At 36.9% G+C, this 21,491-nt stretch overlaps 1 protein-coding gene across 1 annotated transcript; it reads left to right on the forward strand.

The window, feature by feature from the left end:
- Positions 1–20,221: 20,221 nt before the first annotated feature.
- LOC103730356 (putative gustatory receptor clone PTE38) lies at positions 20,222–21,163 on the forward strand. Its single transcript, XM_008828604.2, has one exon. It carries the CDS (start codon positions 20,228–20,230, stop codon positions 21,161–21,163), a length of 936 nt encoding a protein of 311 aa, XP_008826826.1. The 5' UTR covers positions 20,222–20,227.
- The last annotated feature ends 328 nt before the right edge of the window (positions 21,164–21,491 follow it).

A 21,491-nucleotide genomic window follows, 5' to 3' on the forward strand; every position in this document is an offset into this window, starting at 1 on the left:
TTGTGTGTTCTTTAAATTCAGTGAATTCTTTTATCATATTCATCATTGTTCTTTTGAGTTCCATGTCCTGCATTGTCTCTAGGGGATTCTCATTGTGCTCCTCTAGAGGATTACTGGTATTTGGTGGGGATATTTTATTTTGGTTTTTCATGTTATTATTTTTTCTCTGTGATTTTGACATGTGAATTTCTTTTGTAGTTTCTGACTCTTGTGTGATACTCGGGCCTTCAAGTTTAGTTCTGCTCCTTTTATTTTTGAGCTTTATGTTTCTTCGTGGTTTATTTTTTGGGTATGAAGAGCTGGTTCGTCTTAGCTTCTGGTTCTCTCTTTTGATTTTATATTGTCGAGGCCGGATTGATTTTGTCTTCAGGAGTTCCGCGGTGGCCCAACTCCAATGTGGATTAGAAGTTTTCAGACTTTCTCCTTAGGTCTGGCATCTTCTAAGAATGCTTTTGGCCTCAGGAACTTGGGTGTTGGATTGACCTGAGACCCTGGCCATGGCCGTGCCACGCAGGGATGCAAAGGCAGATGCAGACGAAGAAGCCCCAAGATTTCCCAGGGAGTGGATTGAGTAGCTGGGTTGTACTGGATGCAAAGGATCAGGGAGAGTAAAGGCAAGCCTCGGAGCCCCAGAAAGAGGCTGTCAGCCCCAGAAAGAGGCTGGTGGGTGTTGCAGGACCAGGGAAGTAGAGGGAGATGAGGGCAGGGCCAGGACCAGAAGCGGTGCTCTTGGAGCCCAAGAAAGGGACTGAGTTGCTCTGGGTGAGAAGAATCAGGAAGCAGTATTGGTTCCCCAGGTGTCTAGGGCCCCAAGACTAGGAATGGCGCAGGGCCCAAACTAGGAGTATAGAACGGCGAGGGGGGATGGAAGGGTGAATGTGGCTTAGGGAGTCCCGGCGGGGAGAGCTGCGCTATAGACTTACCCCAAGAGGCCTGAGGATAGTAGTGCCTCTTATATTCTTTTTATCCTTCCTTCCTTCCTTTTTTTCTTTTCTTCATTCTTTCCTTATTTCTATTTTATTAACTTTTCCTCTGATTTTTATTGTTTTTCCCATCCACTAGATTTGTGTTTTGTTTGCTCATGTTTTTCCAACGTCTTGAGTTCCATTATTCAGTCATTATTTGTGCTTATTCTAATTTTTATTTAATTTTTTTTCATTTTATGTATATGACTCTACCCTGCATGTATGGAAGTGACTCCATGTCATGCAATGTCCATGGAAGCCACAAGAGGGCATCAGGGCCCCTGAAAATGGAGTTTCAGACCATTATTATCTGTAATGTGGGCGCTAGAAACTGAACCTGGGTCCTCTACAAGAGCAGTCAATGAATGCTCTTATCTACTGAGTCATCTCTGCAGCCCCTTTGATTTTTTTTTAAAAAAATAGACATGTAAAGCTATAAATTTACCTATGAATGATGCTTTCATCGTTACCTAGATGTGTTGTTGTGTTTTCTTTATCGTTTAGTTCTCATACATTTAAATTTCTTTCTTGATTTCTTTTCACATCCCTTCATTATTCAGTAATGAATAATGTGTTGTTTAACCTCCATGAGTTTGTGTAAATACAAGAGATTCTTTCTCTGTTGAATTTAACCTTCATTGCGTTGTGGTCAAATAAGATACAAGTCATTATTTCAATTTTCTGTATGGCTGACATTTGTTTTGTGTACCAATATGTAGTCTGTGTTAGATAAACTTCCATTGGTTATTTAGTATAATGTGTATTCTTTAGTGCTTGAGTGAAATAATCCGTAGAATGTTGTTATTTTGATGAGTTTTATCATTTAATTCTGATGTTTCTCCACTTATTATTAACCTGAGTGACCTGTCTATTGGAGAAAGAGTAGTAGTGAGATCACTTATTATTACTGAGTTGGGGTTAATTTTTCTTTTGATATTCAGTAGTTTGTTTTTATTACTGGGTGTTGGGCAGAGTCTGTTATGTATATATTTAGGGTTGTAATGACTACCATGTTAATTTTTTCCTTCATCAAAATGAACTGCCCTTCTGTATCTCTTTTAGTTTGAAGTATATTTCATTAGATATAAAGATAAAGACACCTGCTTTCCAGATCTCATTAACCTGGTATAATTTTTTATTCCTTCACTCTCAGATGTGCCTATCTTTCAAGGTATGATGAGTTTCTTCTTGAAAAAAAATGGTTTTTTATTGACTTTTTTGTGTATTTAATACAGAATATCTTAATTAGCTTTTTACGTTCTTCCCCATTGGCACTCTCCCACAGCCTGCACACTGGAATTCATACATTCTGTCATTTGTGTTAAGGCCTGTCATGTCAAGTTAGCATCCCCAGATATCCCTCAGTGAAAGTTCATCCACTGAGGTCTTGTCAGCCTGTTTAAAGTCCCTCACTTTACGATCAGCTCTTCATCACCCAGTAGTAATCAGCTGCCAAGAATTATTTGGTAAAGATTGAGGCCTGCTGTCCATTTCTACAGTTCTATGCTAGGTTTTTGTATGCTTGAGTTTGGGTGGGTCTTGTGCATGCTGACACCATTGCTGAAGGTTGATGAGAGAAAGGTCCCAGGAGCTTGTAGGGCTCTATTTCCATATGGTCATGCACCTCCTCCCTGCTTCTTACAATCTTTCTGCTCCCTCTTCTTCAATGGTTCCTGAGTCCTGAATGCATGGATTTTAATATATGAGTCTTGTCCAAGAACATACACACTATAGACACTTATTCTCTATGCTTTGACCATGACCATTTGTGGCCTATTATGTTCCTAGCCCTCTGTTGCATGAGGGAGCTTCATTGATGAAGGTTGAAAGGTTAATTAGTGTTCTCTTTATCCCTTGTTGTATGTTCCTTGAGTCTTCCTTATAAAGGTTGCATTGTAGATGTGCCACTTATGCCTGGGCAATTCACAGACAGTTTCTGTGTACAATCAGCTGTGGAACCCTGTAATAATCTCTGTGTGTTAAAGAAGCTTATTTGATGGGTGGTGATTGGGATACTTGTCTGTAAATTTAAGGATACCTATTTTGCACATTGTAAGAAATTACATTTATCTAGGGATGTGATAGCCTTGGGGTTTTTGATAAGATCTATGATCTCTCCAGCTATATGTAATTGGTTATGTTTATTGTACCACATGTGGGTTTCCTCCCATTGAGTGAGCTTTAAGTCCAATTAGGTAGCAATCGATTACCCCTAAGATAAAAATGCCACTACTGCACCAGTGTTTGCTGTGCTGACCATTGATGTGGTTATTAGGCCTTGAAGCTGGGTTTGGACCATCGACTGATGTTTTCACTTATCAGCTTGTATAGTGTTCTACAAAGCAATCAGAGCTAGCCTTCAGATGAGGTCAATTCCTGCTCTATTGCTCCAAATCCTGTGTTCAAAGTATGTCCTGTCTTCAGGATTAGTGTCTTACCATCAAATTTTGGGAGGCAATCAAGGACTGTGACAACAGCCTATGTAATTTTGGGATTCTCTTGGGCTAAGCTGACCAACATCTCGAAGGAAGGTTTCTCCTCTCTGGCACTGTTTCTTGCTATGTAGCCTTCAGCTATACACATGGACTCATGTAACGATATTATATATGTAATTTTTCAGTAGGCTTTTGGATTAATACGATTCTTTTGTTTTTTTATACTAAGTAGGCATTATTTAACTCTCCTCTCTCTATTCCTGTAACCCTACCTCTATGCCCTCCACATTTAAATTATCCCCATTTTTCCCATTTCTCCCTTGATAATTCCTGTCTGCTATGGTTCCACCACTATTGAACTCCTTCTTATCATTTATTCCCATAGTTCCTTGTATAATCCTCCTTCTCCCCTACCATTTAAATACCCCATTTTACATATTTAACCCTTACTAACTCCTACTTCCTTCTGTTCATCTCTCTTGGTTCCTTTTTTTCCTTTTAACTCCCTTGGTAATTTTCCATTTCACTGTTTCCTACAGCTAAATCAGGATATACACTCATATATAAGGATTAAATGCTAGGATATACAAATGATGGAGCACCTACATCATTTGTTTTTATGGGTCTGTGTTAATTCACTTAGTATAACAGCTTCTAGTTCCATTCATTTACCTGAAATTTTCATGATTTCATCTTTCTTTACCTCTTAGTAAAACTCCACTGTGTAAATGTATGACATTTTCATTATCCACTTGTCAGTTGAGGAACATTTACATTGCTTCCATCTCTTAGCTGTTGTGAAAAGATCAGCAACAACCACGGTTGTACAAGTATCTCTGCAAAAAGATTAGTCATTTGGGTTTATGCTAAGGAGTGGTATAGCTATATCATATGATAGGTTCATTTTTAGTTTTTAACAGTTCTCCACTCTGCTTTCCATAGGGGTTGCCTGAGTTTTGCAATACCACCAGCAGTGAATTTGCATTCTCCTTTCTTTGCATCCTTGCCAACATTTGACATCATTTGTTCTCTTGATCTTAGCCAATCTGATGGGGTAAAATGAAATCTTAAGGTGGTTTTAACTGGTAATTCCCTAATGATGTTAAACAATTTTAAAGATGTTTCTTATCCATTTTATTTCTTCTGTTAAAAACTCTCTGTTTAGATTTTTAGCCCATCTTTTAATTGGGTCATTTGTTTTCTTGATTTTTGTTTGTTTGTTTATTGAACTTGTGTATTCTTACTATTAATCCTCTATCAAATGTATAGCTGCTGAAGATTTTGTCTCCTCTGTAGGTTTTCTCTTCACTTTCTTGGTTGTTTCTTTTGCTGTACAGAAGTTTTTTAGTTCCATGAGGTCCCACTTTTTTGTTCTTGACCTTAATTCCTGAACAAATGATGTCTGATTTAGAAAGTCCTTTCCTACACCCATATTTTGTAGGTTACTGCAAAAGTTTTCACCTAACAATTTCAGGTTCAGGTTTCACATTGAGGTCTGTGACACATTCAGAGTTGACTTCCGTGCAAGGTAAAAGATAAGGGTCTGTTTTCATTCTTCTACATTGGAGATCCAGTTTTGCCAGCACCATTGGCTGAAGATGCTGTTTTTTCTCGGCTGTATGTTCTTGGCACGTTTGTCAAATATCAGGTGGCTGAAATTGGGTATACTCATGCTTGTGTCCTCAATTATGTTCCATTTACCTACGTGTCTTTTTTGTACTTATATCGTGCTATTTTTATGATTATAGCTCTGTAATATGGTTTGAGAACTGGTATAGCAATCCCTCTAGTATTGCTCTTTGTGCTCAGGGTTGCTTTGGTAATCTGGCCTCTTTTGTGCTACCATATGAATTTTAGAATGATTTAGTTTAATTCTGTGATGTATGTCATGGAGACATTGGTTGCAAATACAATGAATCTGTATTTTGCTTTCAATAGGACTGTCATTTTCACAATTTTAATTCTTCCCATCCATGAGCATGGGAGGTCCTTGCATCTTCTGGTATCTTCCTCAATTTCTTTCTTTAAAGATTTAAATTTTTCATTGTAGAGATCTTTGATGTCTTAGGTCAGGTTTATTCTGAGATTCTTTTTTCAAGCTATTGTGAATGGAATGGTTTCCCTGTACTCTTTCTCTAATTGCTTGTTATTGGTATATAGAAAGGCTATTGATGTGTGTAGATTAATTTTGTAACTTGCCACTTTACTGAAAGTGTTAATCAGTTCTAGAGGTTTTTTTGGAAGGCTTTTGGGGGTATTTCTTAATATAGTGTCATATTATCTGCAGAAAGGGATTATTTGACCTCTTCCAATTAATATGACTTTAATTTACTTCTCTTATCTGATTGCTCTAGCAAGAGTTTCAAGTGCTATATTGAAAAGGAGTGAAGATAGTGGACATGCTTGTCTCATTCCCGATTTTAGTGGTAATGCTTCTAGGGTTTTTTCCATTTAGAACCATGTTGCTTGTGGTTTTGTTGTACATAGCTTTAATTATTTTGAGGTATGGTCCTTCCAGCCCAATTCCCTCTAGGACTTTTATCATAAATGCATGTTGAATTTTGTCAAAGGTCTTCTCTGCATCTATTGAGATACCCATCTGTTTTTTTGTCTTTGAGAAAATTTATATGCTTTATGATGTTTATTGACTTACATATATTGAACTATCTTTGCATCTCTGGAATAAAGCTGACTTGATCATGGTGTATGATCTTTTTGCTGTGTGTCTGTACACAGTTTGGGTATATATTGTTGAGAATGTTTGCATCTATGCTCATTAAAGATATGGGTCTATAGTTTCCTTTTTCGGTTGTGTCTTTACCTGGTTTTGGTGTTGAGTGATGCTGGCTTCATAGAAGGAATTTGGAAGTCCTCCCTCTGTTCTGTCATTTTGAATAGCTTAATTAGTATTGGTTGGCGGTCTTCTTTAAATGTGTAGTAGAATTCTGCTGTAAATCCATCTGGGCCTGGGCTATTTTTAGTCAGGAGGTTTTGTATTACCGTTCTGATTTCCTTATATGCTATGGGTCTGTTTAAACTGTTGATCTATTCTTGGTTTAACTTTGGTGGTTCCCATGATTTTAGATATTCTTCCATTTCTTTTAGATTTTCAAATTTAATAGCATATATATAGGTTTTTAAAGTATCCCCTTATAATGTTCTGGAACTTTTTGTTGTCTGTTGTGATGTTTCCCCTTTACCCTTTCATCTCAGATTTTTGTTTTGTTTTGTTTTGTTTTTGTTGAGTTAAAGGTCTGTCTAGCTTGTTTAGCTTTTCAAAGAACAAGCTCTTAGATTCATTGATTCTTTGTATTATTTTCTTTGTTTCTGTATTATTAATTTCTGTTCTGATTTTTGTTATTTCTCCCTGTCTGCTGGGTTTTGGTTTCATTTGTTCTTGCCTTCCCAGAGTTTTGAGTTCTAATGTTAAGTCATTTACTTGTGCTGTTTCTGATTTTTTTAAAGTAGGCACTTAGAGCTATAAACTTCCCTAAGACTGCTTTGAAAGTGGTTCAGAGGTTTGTTGTGTTGTATTGTCCTTTTCATTTAGTTCCTGGAATACATTTATTTCTTTCTTAATTTCTTCTTTGGACCATTCAACATACAGGAGTGTGTTGTTTAATCTCCTTGAGTTCATGTACTTACTATGGCTTCTTTCACTGTTGATTTTAAGTTTTGTTGCTTTGTGGTCTGATAGAATGCATGGAGTTACTTCAATTTTTTTTTGTATTTGTTGGTTTGTTTTGTACCCTGGTATGTGGTCGATTTTAGACAAAGTTTCATGGAGTTCTGTACAGAAAGTGTATTCTTTGGTGCTTTGGTGGAATATTTAGTAGATATCTGTTAGGTCCATTAGATGTATCATATCATTCAATTCAGATGACTCTCTGTTTATTCTTTGTCTGGCTGAAATGTCTAATGGAGACAGTGGGGTATTGAAGTCCCCTTATGTTACTGAGTGAGGGTTAATCTGTGTCTTAAAGTCCTGCAGTACTCTTTTTGTGAAATTGGTTGCCCCAGAGTTAGGTGCATATGTATTCATAATTGTAACATCTTCTTGGTCAATTTTTCCTTTGATCAGGTTAAGTGATCCTCTTTATATCTTCTGATTAGTTTTAGTTTGAGGCCTATTTTGTCAGATATTAGAATTGCAACCCCTGCCTGTTTCTTAGTACCATTTGCTTGGAATATTCTTTTCCATCCTTGCACCTTAAGGTAGTGCCTGTCCTTGAAGATGAGGTGGTTTTCTTGTAGACAACAAAAAGATGGATTTTGTTTCTTAATCCATTCAACTACCCTGTTTCTTTTTACTGGGGTTTTCAGATCATTGATATTTAAAGTTACTATAGAAACATGCATTGGTTGCCCTCATTTTAATTACTGTTTGTATCCTTGTTTTGTGTGTTTCCACAAGTATATCTTCATATACTTTCTTTCTGTTTCCCTTGTGTATAGTTGGTTTTTTCCATTCTTTGTATTACTTCACATATTCTCTGAAGGGCTAGTTTTGTGGACATGTTCTTTTAACCTATTCATGATGTGGAAGATTTTTATTTACCCTTCAACTATAATTGACATTATTTTTTGCTGAGTAATGTATTCTTGATTGGCATCTATAACCATTTAGAACTGGAAATACTTTGGTCCAGGCACTTCTGGCTTTCTTAGTTTGCACTGATAATTCAGCTGTTATTCTGATGGATTCTCATTTATATGTGACTCATTTTTCTTTTGTAATGTTCAGTATTTTCTCTTTGTTATGTACATTTAGTGTTTTTACCATGCTATGCCCTAAGGAGCTTCTTTTCTGGTCCTGTCTATTTGGTGTTCTATGTGCTTCTTGTATTTGTATGGCCATGTCTTTCTTTAATTTGGGGAAATTTTCTTCTATAGTTTTGTTGAATATTAACCTATTCATGATGTGGAAGATTTTTATTTACCCTTCAACTATAATTGACATTATTTTTTGCTGAGTAATGTATTCTTGATTGGCATCTATAACCATTTAGAACTGGAAATACTTTGGTCCAGGCACTTCTGGCTTTCTTAGTTTGCACTGATAATTCAGCTGTTATTCTGATGGATTCTCATTTATATGTGACTCATTTTTCTTTTGTAATGTTCAGTATTTTCTCTTTGTTATGTACATTTAGTGTTTTTACCATGCTATGCCCTAAGGAGCTTCTTTTCTGGTCCTGTCTATTTGGTGTTCTATGTGCTTCTTGTATTTGTATGGCATGTTTTTCCTTAATTTGTGGAAATTCTCTTCTACAGTCCTGTTTAATATCTGATCAATACCATTAACCTGAAATTCTTGTCCTTCCTCTGTGGGTAAATTTGATCTTTTCATGGTTTTCAACATTTCCTGAATATTCCATTCCTGTGGTTTTTTAAAATTGTTCATAGTCTTTGCTTGAATGTTGAAGAACATTCTTGTTTATTATGGATGTTGGGTAGAGGGGGCTATTGTCTTGGTCTTTCATACTGTTTGTGCTTTTGTGGTATGGTGTGGGCATATGGACTTCTTTTGTTGATTGTTTGATATGATATTATTTCCTGCATCTTCTGAATGCAAATGTAGTTATTTATGCTGTTTCACAAGCTTGAGTTTATGAAGAGTTTTTAGGTCAGTCCTTCAGATACTTGGTGTTGATTTTTGATTGCAGAAGACAAGGATAATTCAAATATAGTGGTGAGCATTAAAATGTAGAAATGTGACCACTTACTGGGTCTTCCTGTTCTAGTATACAAATTGTATTTCTGAATAGTATTTAGTTACTTTTCTAGTTCTGTGATAAAACATTGAACAACTTGGGGGAAGAAAGGGTGTATTGTATCTTAAACTTCCAACTCTCAGTCCATCATCAAGGGAAATCAGGGCAAGATCTCAAAGCAGGCACTTGTAGGAAGGAGCTGAAGCAGGGACCATGAAAGAATGCTGATTACTGGCGTACTCCCCCTGGATTACTTTATTGCCTTTTTTATACAGCCCATACTCACCTGCCCTGTGATGGCATTGCCCACAGTGGGCTGGACTCTCACACATCAATTAGTACTTAAGAACAAGCTATACAGAAATGACTGCAGCCGAATCCACTGCAGGAAATACTTAATTGGGGTTCTGTTTCCAAGGTGAGCCTTGTTCACAACTGAAGCTAAAGAACACACAAAGTTAAGCCTGGAAGTGTGAGCATGGTGTGGGTAGGCAGATATCTGGAGCACTCAACAGACTTGGAAGGTGTACCGTGATGTAGAACCTCAACTAGGCCTGAGAGTGGAGGGACGGTGTGGGTGGGACCTGACACTCTCACCTTTCTGGACTGCTGCACAAGCTGTGCAACCCCACTATGCCTTGGACTGTGGAAATCATGCAGATGGGCAAGGTTCTGAGGCATTCACCAGACTGGGCTGGGGAAAAGGCTACAATACCCTAAATAAATAGGCCTTTGAGTAGGATTGTGAGTATTCCACTGCTGGGGGGAATCTGAATTGCTTGATATTCTGGGCTGGGCTGCAGTAAGTACAACTCCTAACTTTTTTTTGGTCTGTGATTTCACAGACCCTAGTAATTAGAAAACAAAAACTCACATCATCAAAATGACCTTAAGTGAGAGAACATTTTTCTTTCATCAAAAAGAAGGAACAGAAAATAAAATACATACCCAAAAGTCCTTGCATAAACACTATAATTGCCATGTTAGATGACAAAATATATTTATTAATGCCTTTAAATTCTAGTCAAAAGTCATAAGGCATATGATTTTCTAACCTCCTTTAAAGATGGGCAATTTACTCTTAAATGTCCCTTCTTACATTTACAGAATTTTTCCATTCGTTCTGGAAATCCCCTCTGTCCTTCAAACCTGACTCTTTTGTAATTCTCTTGCCATATCTGGTTATCTGTTAGTGATAAAGTGTAATTTTAGCATTCCTTGTACCAAGGGCTCTTCTCTGTTTAAATGTGGTTATTTTTCCATATGATTCTTTGGCCTTTCTAGGTACTCTGCAGGTAGTTCTTTTCCCTGTTGTATATTAAAGGCTTTGTTTCTGTTTTAAGACAAAGGGAATGATTCACTAATCTCTCTTTATGCTCAAGATTTGATGATTCCCCAAGTGCTCATGATGGAATTAGTCTCATGTGCCTGTTATTTGGGTGATTTGTTTTTGTATATTATTATTACACTTTTTGTGATTGGATGTTCTCCTAACCAAGTAGTCATGGCAACCCTACTTATCATCCTCCTCTCTTCAACATTCAATATTGACACTAACTCCATCCAGTTGGGGATCAAGGAATTGATCAGAAGCTCCTTATGAATATTCTGTTGGAGGCTTCAGTTCCAGTTTTTGTTTTTGTTGTTTTTAGAAGGCGCATTTCATTACAGCCTTAACATACTCAATAACAATTTACAGAGCAAAGATACATCTCTTTCAAAAGTGGCTATAAAATGTTTAGGCTCACAGTTGAATTAATACAGTTATACAATATTGAACTCAGTGTAAATCCTGTAAGACATAAAATTAAATGAGTTTTTAACCTTTAAATAAGATCTCCATTTCATTTTGAAGTATAGTTTCTTACAGAAAGACTCATTGTTTTTGCTAATAACACTTAGATGTTGGCGCATGTGTCTCTAATCTGTATGTATCTGATTTTAATTCCAGATTTGTTACCTGATAAGAGCGGTGGTGAAAAATCCTATTCTTTCTCCACCCAAGATCCTCCCTGGGTGACAACATGGACTTGAAGCAGCTAAGGAAACTTAATTTTCTCCTGGGCCAGTACTGACTCCACTTTGTGCATGACAAGAATTTTCAGCCACTAGTCTCCCCCAGCAACACATTTTGGATTTTTCATGAACCTGACTATGGCCTAAAAGTATAACCAAATAACTGCTACAGTATAACCAAGATAACTTCTAAAATATAACCAAAATATTTACTGTAGCAAGATGTCTCTGACCCACATCTCACTCAGCTTTGTGTTTTTTGACTTTATAAACTCTGTATCCCTGAGCTTCAGCACTGAGAGTTTTTTCTGAGCCTGTAGCCACTCTCAATCATGTGCTATCAATAAAAGACTCTGGAGAGATGGTTCAGTGGTTAAGAGCAATAACTGCTCTTACGGAGGACCCAGGTTTGATTCCCAGCACCCACATGGTGGATACAAACCGTCCTTAACTCCAGTTCCAGGGGAATCCAAAGCCCTCTTCTGACTTCTGCAGCATTGCACTACACGGGTGTACTCACATACATGAAGGCAATACACTCATACACATAAAATAAAAATGAAAAATTAAACTACATTAAAAGACTCTTTGTGCTTTTAATTGACTTAGGTGTGGTGGTGGCCAGTAATTCTCTTGCTTGAGTATAACAAATTGGAATCCTCCAGCAAGAACCCCCCTGTGACCACGATGTTCCTCTGACCCTGTGAGGACAAGCCATGGTCCCACCTCCTTCCCACTCTTTGCAAAGAAGTCAAGACCATTACCTCTTCCAGCCAATTGGTTGACCTTAGCTGCTTGAAGGGGAGGGACCAGGCATATAAAAGTGGGGAGAACCAGGAGGCCTCTCTCTTGCCCTTTTTTGCAACTGTCCAGTTCCTATCAAGAACCCATGGGGTTTATGTTTGGGTGGGGACTTTTGAGCACAGCCATGAATGGGGAGGGGAGTGCCCACTCTTCTCTAAATAAACCTGCATGCCAAGCTCAGTTAGCAAGTCTAATAAACTCGTAAAGATTTTTCAAATGGTGGTTCGGTGAATTCTTGCCTCAGGTTGTCGTAAGGACAGTGGCAGGAGGGGATTGGATGCCACATGCACATCTCAGCAGTGAATTTAACTTACACCCCCATACCCATGGCACTTGGCCTATATCTGGACTTTCTTGTTCAGTGAGAAGGTTTTAGGGTAGTTGCCCCTTGAAGACATTCCAGGGCCCCACTCCTGAAACTGGTCCCAGAGAAGTTGGAATGACTGTCATATTCCTGGACACAAAAAACAATCAAATCTTTCTAACATTCCTAGGAAATAAGTCTGTATGCTGATGTCAGTTTTGGTTTTAGGTTGAGAAGGATAAGCCTGATTAACAGCTTTCCCTCAGGTTGGGGAAAGATGGGCTTGTCAAGGAGCTTTACCTTTGTTCTCTATCATATTGTGATGCCAATACCTGAAGACTTGGTTTTCTGTTGGCTTTTGGCTTCACATAAAAGATAATGCAATAAATTAATATTACCTTTGTAGTTCCCCAGGTGAACATAAAAGAAAACATAGCTTAGAGAACAGTCTATTAAAACTATGTTTTAGTTTTCAAATGATTGTAGTCAGGAGACAGAGCAAAACACTACCAAATTGATGTTTACAAGAAACCTCATGAAGGTCACAGTGAAGGCAAGGGTAAAGGGGTGGGATGGAGAGCCCACAGACAATATGGGACCTAAACCACAGAGGATACAGGATTCTTCAGGAGACAGGAAACCTGAGAACAAACTTGCATTGATTGGTGATCCAGGCTCAGGGGATACTTTGCTGACATGCTGCTTTGTGTCTCTGAGTATCAGAGGTGATCAGGGACCTAGGGGTGGAGGAAGGTCAGTTTGTGTGTAGGAATGCCTGTCCTCCCCATGTATTCCAGTCCTCCCTTACTGCCCCAGCATAGACCTAGGAAACTGCTAGCTGGAAAGTAGGTCAGGAAATTGTCTGAGAAGGACCTGAATACAGCCCCAGTTGAGCATCATGCTAAAAGCAAATGTGTTTGGATAAAAAAAGATGTTTCATGGAAACTATATATAAATTTTAAATGAATTTATCTGTATAGTAGTAACCAAGTAACTGACATTCTCCATTGTTGGAGACATTAGAAATTAATATGCTTTGCCAAACAATGCTGAAATAGTCACCTAAGGACATATGTGTCATACAAAAAGACCACAAATAGTTCATCTTAAAAACAGGTGAATGTCATGTAAAATAGTCAATTTTAGAAAAAAGTAAATGCACCATACAAATTCAAAACCCAAAATGATGCTTGTTAGAAACAGATCAAAATAATCTGAAAACCTAAAAGAGTATCTTCTTGAAATCCAATTAATAAATCATACAAAAGAATATAAAAATCCAAAAATTTTACCCTTGAAGTCTGTTGTTACCATCGTAGTCTGCCATAAAAATATCTTGATCCCATTGGTGGGAAATGAGACTGTGTCAGAGTCTTTGTCATCTGAGTCAAACAATTGCCTTTTTTATGATTTCAGCTGTGCCTACTTACGAAAGATCATCACAGTGGAGCTTGCTGACTATCATGTTTCTACATAAAAAAGGGGTAAGCAGAGTCATTGGATGCCTACTTGAGTATCCAGGCACTCTTCAACGCCCCCTGCATGCAATCCTACTTTAATCATAATCTGGGAAAGTGTAGGAAAAAGTGGCTAGACAGGTTATGAGGAAATCAACATCCATGCTAGGTACAAACTTTTCAGTGCAACTGCTCTCAGGTCACCCACGTACCTGTAAGTAACCCCTCACCCATGCTCTGCAAATAATCTCAGTGAACTCATTGATGAACTTAATGAAATCAAACACTGTTTTAATACAAGAACTTTAGAAAGTGGGTAAATATTAATTGCTTCATGCCACCAGTAATTAAATTCTTTACAACAGATGGTATTGTTTATGAATATCTCCTGTTAGTAAAAATGAAATTAAGATAAAAAAATAGTAAAAGGATATGAAAATGGAGATATTTTAATAAAAAATGATTTATGTATGAAGATTAGATGACTGGATGTTTCCAGAATAAATGGGGTAATAAAATCTTTTGGGCAAGTGATAAATGTCTGATCAGGCTTATAAGAAAACTAACTGAGCCGGGCATGGTGGTACATGCATTTAATCCCAGCACTCGGGAGGCAGAGGCAGGTTGATCTCTGTGAGTTCAAGGCCAGCCTGGTCTATATAGTGAGTTCCAGGACAGCTGGGGCTACAGGGAGACCCTGTCTCAAAAAGACGAAAAAAAAAAAAAAACCCTAACTGAATAAATAAGTAAATAAATCCAAAGTTAAAAGTACTTTAAATGTTTGGACTGCAGGCAGGTTCATGCTTAGCATACCAAATTAAGAGACATTAAAATAGGAAAAAATTGTTGATAATAGGACCAAATTTTTCCTAAGGATGTCTTGAGAGCAAGGATAGTGACAGGCCCTTTCAGTCCTGGCAGATGGATTACTGCTTCGGATGGTCTTCAAAACAAATTCACAGTTGTCAAGTTCTTTCTTATGGGAAAACATGATAATTTGTTGATGGCCAGTTTTCTCCCTTTAGCTGATGACCTGGGATAAGACTTCCAGTTTTGTGACTTTCCTTGTAGCTGAGACAAACAACGACTTTCTTGCTTCTCTCTATAGGGAAAACATTCAGCCAACAGAGGGATGGAAAATAAGTTGAATTACAAAAAATAACACTGTGCACCTGGTAGGCAGGTACTTCAGAGTCATTATTATGATAATTCCTGGTGCAGCCAGAAAAGTCTTTCATCACTCCTCTGGCTTGTACCACACACACAATTACAGCCTCAGCTTGGGCGAAGGCAGACAAGTATGCATGTTGCCTGTAGCTTCTGACAAAGGTCCTTTGTGTTCCTCTGTGTTATGCAAGTGTTACTTATGAGATTTTTATGTCCCATAAAAAGCACAAAATGGATGAATGTGCTTTAGGTTGTCATGAGGACACAGGATGCTTTTCTTTGTCCATAATAAGATAATTTGACTCAAGAGGAACTAGGTTTTGCCTCCCTATAGCAGGTGGGTACAATATAGAGGAAAATAGTAATTTTGGTGTGCTTGGTTTGGATCACAATCAGCTGATTTTTCTGTCTATATGTATGTGATACAGTACCACCATTCCTTCTGAAATATCATAAATCAAAATATGGCAAATGGAAAATATAGGAGGCTACTTATGTTTGTAATAGAAATGCATTCTTAAAATTTCTAAGGTCAAAGTTTACTCAAATCTCTACTTAAATTAGTTCTTGTTAACAATTAAAAATGGTAGCGTAAGGATTTTTGTTCAAGATTTATCTACATTTTACATAGCTGTTAAAAGTACCATACCAGTGTTACTAATCCTCTAGGATGCTTATTAACCATACTTGGAGGCCTATACTAATCTGATCAAAGGGACTTAAAGAATAATGTTTTGATCCTTGTCCTACAAGATCAACTAAGTAACAGGGGACAAAAGATATCTCAAAATGTACTGTAACTGTTCAAGGATGCCCTGGAGATGCCACTAGATGAACTCTAACTCATGTCCAGTCTACGAAGAGGAAAGTCAACACACAAGGAAAGTTTACTGAATGCTTCCAGGAAGAGTCATGATCAAGTCCAGACTTTGACTTATCCTCACATAGATAGACTTGCTAAAACAAAAGCCAAAGCATCCAGGGTTTCCTCACCTCCACCAACCCCCAAAACACAAGTGACCCCTGCAAAGCAGATCCTCAACTGACATTAACAAAAAACATAACTAATTTGGATCAACTGCATGGTTTTAAACATTCTTTGGAAAAAATAAGCCAACATTAAAGTAATTGGTATATCTTCTTAAGCGTGCAAGGGATTCCAATTCCTAGCTATTAGACTTAAGGTCATACAAAATGTAACGTGTTTTATTTATTCATTTTATTTTATTTTATTTTATTTTGACATTTTATTATTATTAATTATATGCATGAATGTATTGCCTGCATTTATGTTGTGCCTTTGCACCCATGTTGTGCAAAGCCTACTGAGGTCAAAATAATGCATCAGATCCACTAAAATTAGAGTTACAAAATACTGTTACCCACCATGTGGGAGCTGGGAACAGAATTCAGGTCCTTTGGAAGAGTAGCCAGTACTCTTAACCACTGAGACATCTCTCCAACCCCTAAAATGTTAGGCAATTATTTTTCATTAATGATTTTGTTATTAATAGAAAAATGCTACTTAAGGGAGTGGTTTTATTTTCAGATTTGTATTCTTTTTATTTGGGGCAGCCAAATAATGGAACTTGGACTTAAGTAAGCCACACAGAAGTCAAATGCTACATGGTCTTTCACATGTGTAGACATTTTATAAGTCAGTATAAATTAGAATATTGATTTTGGAATGTTGAGATAATAAGAAATAAGTAAAGCTAAATGGAAAATGAATTTGATCTGTGCAGTTTATGTATATCTATAAATACCACATTTGTACCATTAAGATACACAATTAACACCATATTAATAAAAATATAATTAAAGAGGGACTGAAGACATGACTCAGTGGTTAAGAGCTCTGACTGGTCTTGCAGAGGACCTGGGCTCGATTCCCAGCACCCACATGGTGGCTAACAACTGTATATAACTTCAGGTCAAGGGGAATCTGACGCCCTTTTCTGACCTCTGTGGACACTGCATGACATAGATGCACTTACATGCATGCAGGTAATATATACAAAATTATTTTCAAAATATGTAAAAGAAGCATTTCTGATCCTCCAATCATTCTCTGCAGCATCAGTTTTCTGGAACTTTGAAAGTATTGCTTTCATAAAATTGATTTTTAAACCTCTTCTTCCTCTTTATTCTCTTAGCACTTTTTTAGATTAACAAGTATGCATTTGCTCCAATATACTTAAGATTTACTCTTGAAATGTCAAAGTCATCTACATTTTTAAGTCAGAATTCATGAACCCTCTCTTGCTTTGTCAAAAATATCCTCAGTATTTTTAGTATTGTCTGCTTGATACCCTCTTGTGCACCTTTCATAATCATGTTATATTTTGGTTTTACTCTTCTCAATGTCTACAAATTCTAACTCTCCATTAGAGTATACTTCTAAGGTCAACAACCTCCACATGTCAAGAGGTCTTCAGACTCAATTTTTTAGTCCTTAGCTCTCTTGTACATATATTTACCTACGAATTTTCATCCAGCATTATATATTTATAGGTTGTGTATGCCTTAAAATCTTGAAATTCTCCAAATAAGCAATGCACACAACCTTTGATGACTACTTGATGGTCACTCCATTCGTTCTGAATCTTAACATACTCTTTTGTCATTGAACTTCACCCATAATTTTTCTTTTCTTGTACCTTTTGCACAACCATTCAGAAAACAAGTGTCACCTCAATATTCAATATATTCAGAAACAATCCATACATCATCATTTCTACATTTATATTATGAATGTAGATCTTCTCTAATTTCTTTCTTAGTATGCATCTCATTGTTACACTGAACATCTACTTGTTATATGTAAATTTTGTGTCTTGCCACTTTGCTGAAATTTATGTTTTAGTTTTCTGGGCTTCTTATATACAGAATAATATCATCTGCAAATAAGGATATTTTGATATTTCCTGTCTGTAGCCCTTTTATGTCCATGCCTTCCTTCCTGTTCTAGTTAAGATTTCATTTGCTACATTGCATATCAATGAAGAGAGTGGACACACAGCTTTGCCTTCTTCCTTATTTTAATAGAAACCCTTGAAACATTTCTCCTTTTGGATTGTTATTGCTTATAGCTTTGTAAAACATGGCTATTTTTATGTGGAGATATGTTATCACCATTGCTATTCTCTTCAGGTCTTTTATCACAGGAGAATGTTGGACTTTGTCAAATACCCTTTTCTGTATGAATTAAGCTGCTCATGTGATTTCTATCTTGAGTTCATGTGGGTTTTTTATTTTTTTATATTTTATTTATTATTTTTATTATTTTTTAATGTGTATGAGTGTATTGCCTGCATGTATCCGAGTACACCCATGTCACACAATGCCTCAGAGGTCAGAAGAGGGCTTCGGATTCCCCTGGAACTGGAGTTAAGGACAGTTCGTAGCTGCCATGTGGATGCTGGGTATCAAACCTAGGTCCTCTGCAAGAGCAGTCAGTGCTCTTAATCCCTGAGCCATCTGTCCAGCCCCAATGTGGGTTTTATAAAATAGTCATTCTTCATTATTTATTTATAGTATTTATGTGGATTCCTTCAGATATTCGATGCATAAGCACATGCCATTTTATTTGTTTTTTGAGACAAGTTCTCCCTGTAACACTTGCTTGCCAGGAATTTCCTATGTAGACTAGTCTGGCATTGATCTGCCTATCTCTGCTTCCTGAGTGCTGGGATGAAATGAAGTTATCACCATGCTCACACACACCATTTTTAAATCAGTACCTTTTTAAAACTTCTTTGGTATCATGATGACTGAATTTTTCTCCGTACATTGTCCTGAGTAGATGAAACAAAGGCTTTAATATTGAACAAACTCAATCATATAAACCATTCTTCTCTTACTCTTTAGCTTAGATAAACAATTTTCAGTATTTATCCAAACAGTCAGCATATTTATAATAGGTGGTCTTAAACCTTAATTTGCTAAACTCAAAACACAGGCCCATTCAAGGACATTTTCTCTTGGCATTAGACCATTCCCCTCATGTTAATTGGACATTTTTCTTCATTCTTTTTGCTCTGGCTTTTTATAATAATTTTCAAGACCTGAAATTTTAGGTATTATATTCTCTCCCAGATCTAGTATTAGGTTCCTCTTCCATTATATGTGCTGTTGTCCCTTCCCTCCATAAAATAATGTTAGTTACATTGTTTAAATATTTGCATTACTAATACCTTTTATGTAAGATATATTTTCTCACTTAAAATATAAATCAAGATTTTCCAAGTCAATCATTATATGGAGTCTATTTTCCTACTTAAAATCAATGTAGGAAGTAATTAGAAAAAAATAATGCGTGTCTTGGAATGCAAGGATACAATTATAGAGGAATAGAAACCATGATAAGAACAAATGATGTGAAGATGGCCTCAGGGGTCAATCAGAAAATCAGCCAAACTGAAACCTTCCCCTCTACTTATCTGGTCTTGAAAGATATGTACATCGGGGATTAAAGTGATGATGAAAAAATCTGATAATGAGGGACTTTGTTTACTAAACCCTAGGGATTCATAGACTTAGAAATCAGCCTATGACCTCTTAAGTTATACATCTTGCCCCAGAGAGAAAGCAATGCCATAACCTCCTCCTACAGATGACATTTCATGTCCAGGAGCTACTTGACTCTGTACTTCTGTCTGAACTTCAGATTTAATATTCAAGTGAGATATTTAACATTTTTCTTCCTGAATATAATTGCATAGCTGAGTTATCTTAGTGGATTCAGTAGAAATCAGCAGACATCTATCAGAGTTTCACATTGGATATAAGTAAGGAAACTCTGATTCAAATGACGGAAAAACAACATGAGAAAAACAGACTGCAAACCGCTGTTTACCACTATTATTAGCATGATAATATGTATATTTTCACAAATACTGACCCAGCCTCCATTCTCCTTCCCTATAGTCTGTATAATAGTTGCACCAGTTTACTGCTGAACAGAAATCTGACCATCCTCTAATATGAATTTTAAGATCAAATCTTGTGAAATTAATTGAATTGCTATTCAGATATTGAGAAGGTAATTTTTTATTAATTTTTTTGTGGATTTAGACTTACTTTATGATCTGCACCCTCCCATAGCCCCCCTCCCAGATTTCATGAATTCTGTATAGGGATGTGGTTTTTGTATTAGTTGCTAGGTCTTCCCTAAGCAAGTATCAGACAGTATTTGGATTAACAGCAGAAATTTATTTGCTTACTTATTTACTCACAAATTCTATATTTTAATGTAGAGCAAAGTGTCCACAAGAATTTTTTTCAAACCTTCCCAACTTATTTATCTGCTCTCCCTTGATTTTATTATCTTTTCTCAAGTCCTTATTTCAGATATTTCAAAAACATGGAAACTGCAAATCAGACAATTTCTGATTTCTTTCTTCTGGGACTTAGTGATGATCCAGCTATGCAGCCTCTTATTTTCAGTCTCTTCTTGTCTATATACTTGATCACCATCTTGGGGAACTTGCTCATCATCCAGGCAGTCAGCTGTAACTCCAACCTCCACGTGCCCATGTACTTCTTTCTCTCCAACCTGTCCTTCAATGATATCTGTTTAATCACAACCACCATCCCGAAGATGCTGGTGAACATCCAAACACAGGATCAGAGCATCAGCTACACAGGATGCCTTTCCCAAGTCTGCTTTGTTTTGATATTTGGTAGTGTAGAAAACTGTCTCCTTGCAGTGATGGCCTATGACCGCTATGTTGCCATCTGTCACCCTCTAAAGTACATTGTCATTATGAACCAGCATTTCTGTGTAATAATGGTTTTGCTCTCTCTGTTCATTAGCATTGTGCATGCTCTACTCCATACTCTAATGGTGCTGTCGATGTCCTTTTGCACAGATGTAGAAATTCCCCACTTCTTCTGTGAACTGGCTCAGCTCATCAAGCTTGCCTGTTCTGATACTTTTATCAATAACCTTCTGGTGTACACACTGTCTACTCTATTTGCTGGTGTTCCACTGTTTGGGATAATATTGTCTTATATTCACATTGTGTCCTCTGTTTTGAGAATATCTTCATTGGGAGGGAAGTACAAAGCTTTTTCAACCTGTGCATCTCATTTGTCAGTGGTGTCCTTGTTCTATGGAACAGGTTTTGGGGTATACATTAGCTCTGCATTAATTGACTCTCCCAAGAAGACAGCTGTAGCATCGGTGATGTATTCTGTGGTCACTCAGCTGATGAACCCCTTTATCTATAGTCTGAAGAACAAAGATATGAAAAAAGCCTTTAGAAAATTCATTGGTGTGCTAAAATTTCCTGTATAATATACCATAATTTTCTTTGAATCACAGTTTCTACAGTAAGTAAAAAAATCACAGAATACTTCATCAGTCATGATGCTTGATGACTTTTGTCCTTTCATTTTGTATAACAAATGAATTATTTAATGACATACATCTTCACTAGGTAAAATCTGATATTTATTTTTCTTTCTTTCAATCTTTCTTTTTCTCTTATGTATTTCCTTCTCTTCCTTCCTTCTTTCCTTACTTCCTTTCTCTCAAGACATGGTGGTCTAATTATATTTCCCAGGAACTCATGGAAATTCACCTTTTTCTGCCTCCCCAGTGCCAGTATTAAGGGCATGTACCA

Source organism: Nannospalax galili, unplaced genomic scaffold, assembly GCF_000622305.1.
Source record: "Nannospalax galili isolate Female #2095 unplaced genomic scaffold, S.galili_v1.0 scaffold470, whole genome shotgun sequence".
Taxonomy (NCBI): domain Eukaryota; kingdom Metazoa; phylum Chordata; class Mammalia; order Rodentia; family Spalacidae; genus Nannospalax; species Nannospalax galili.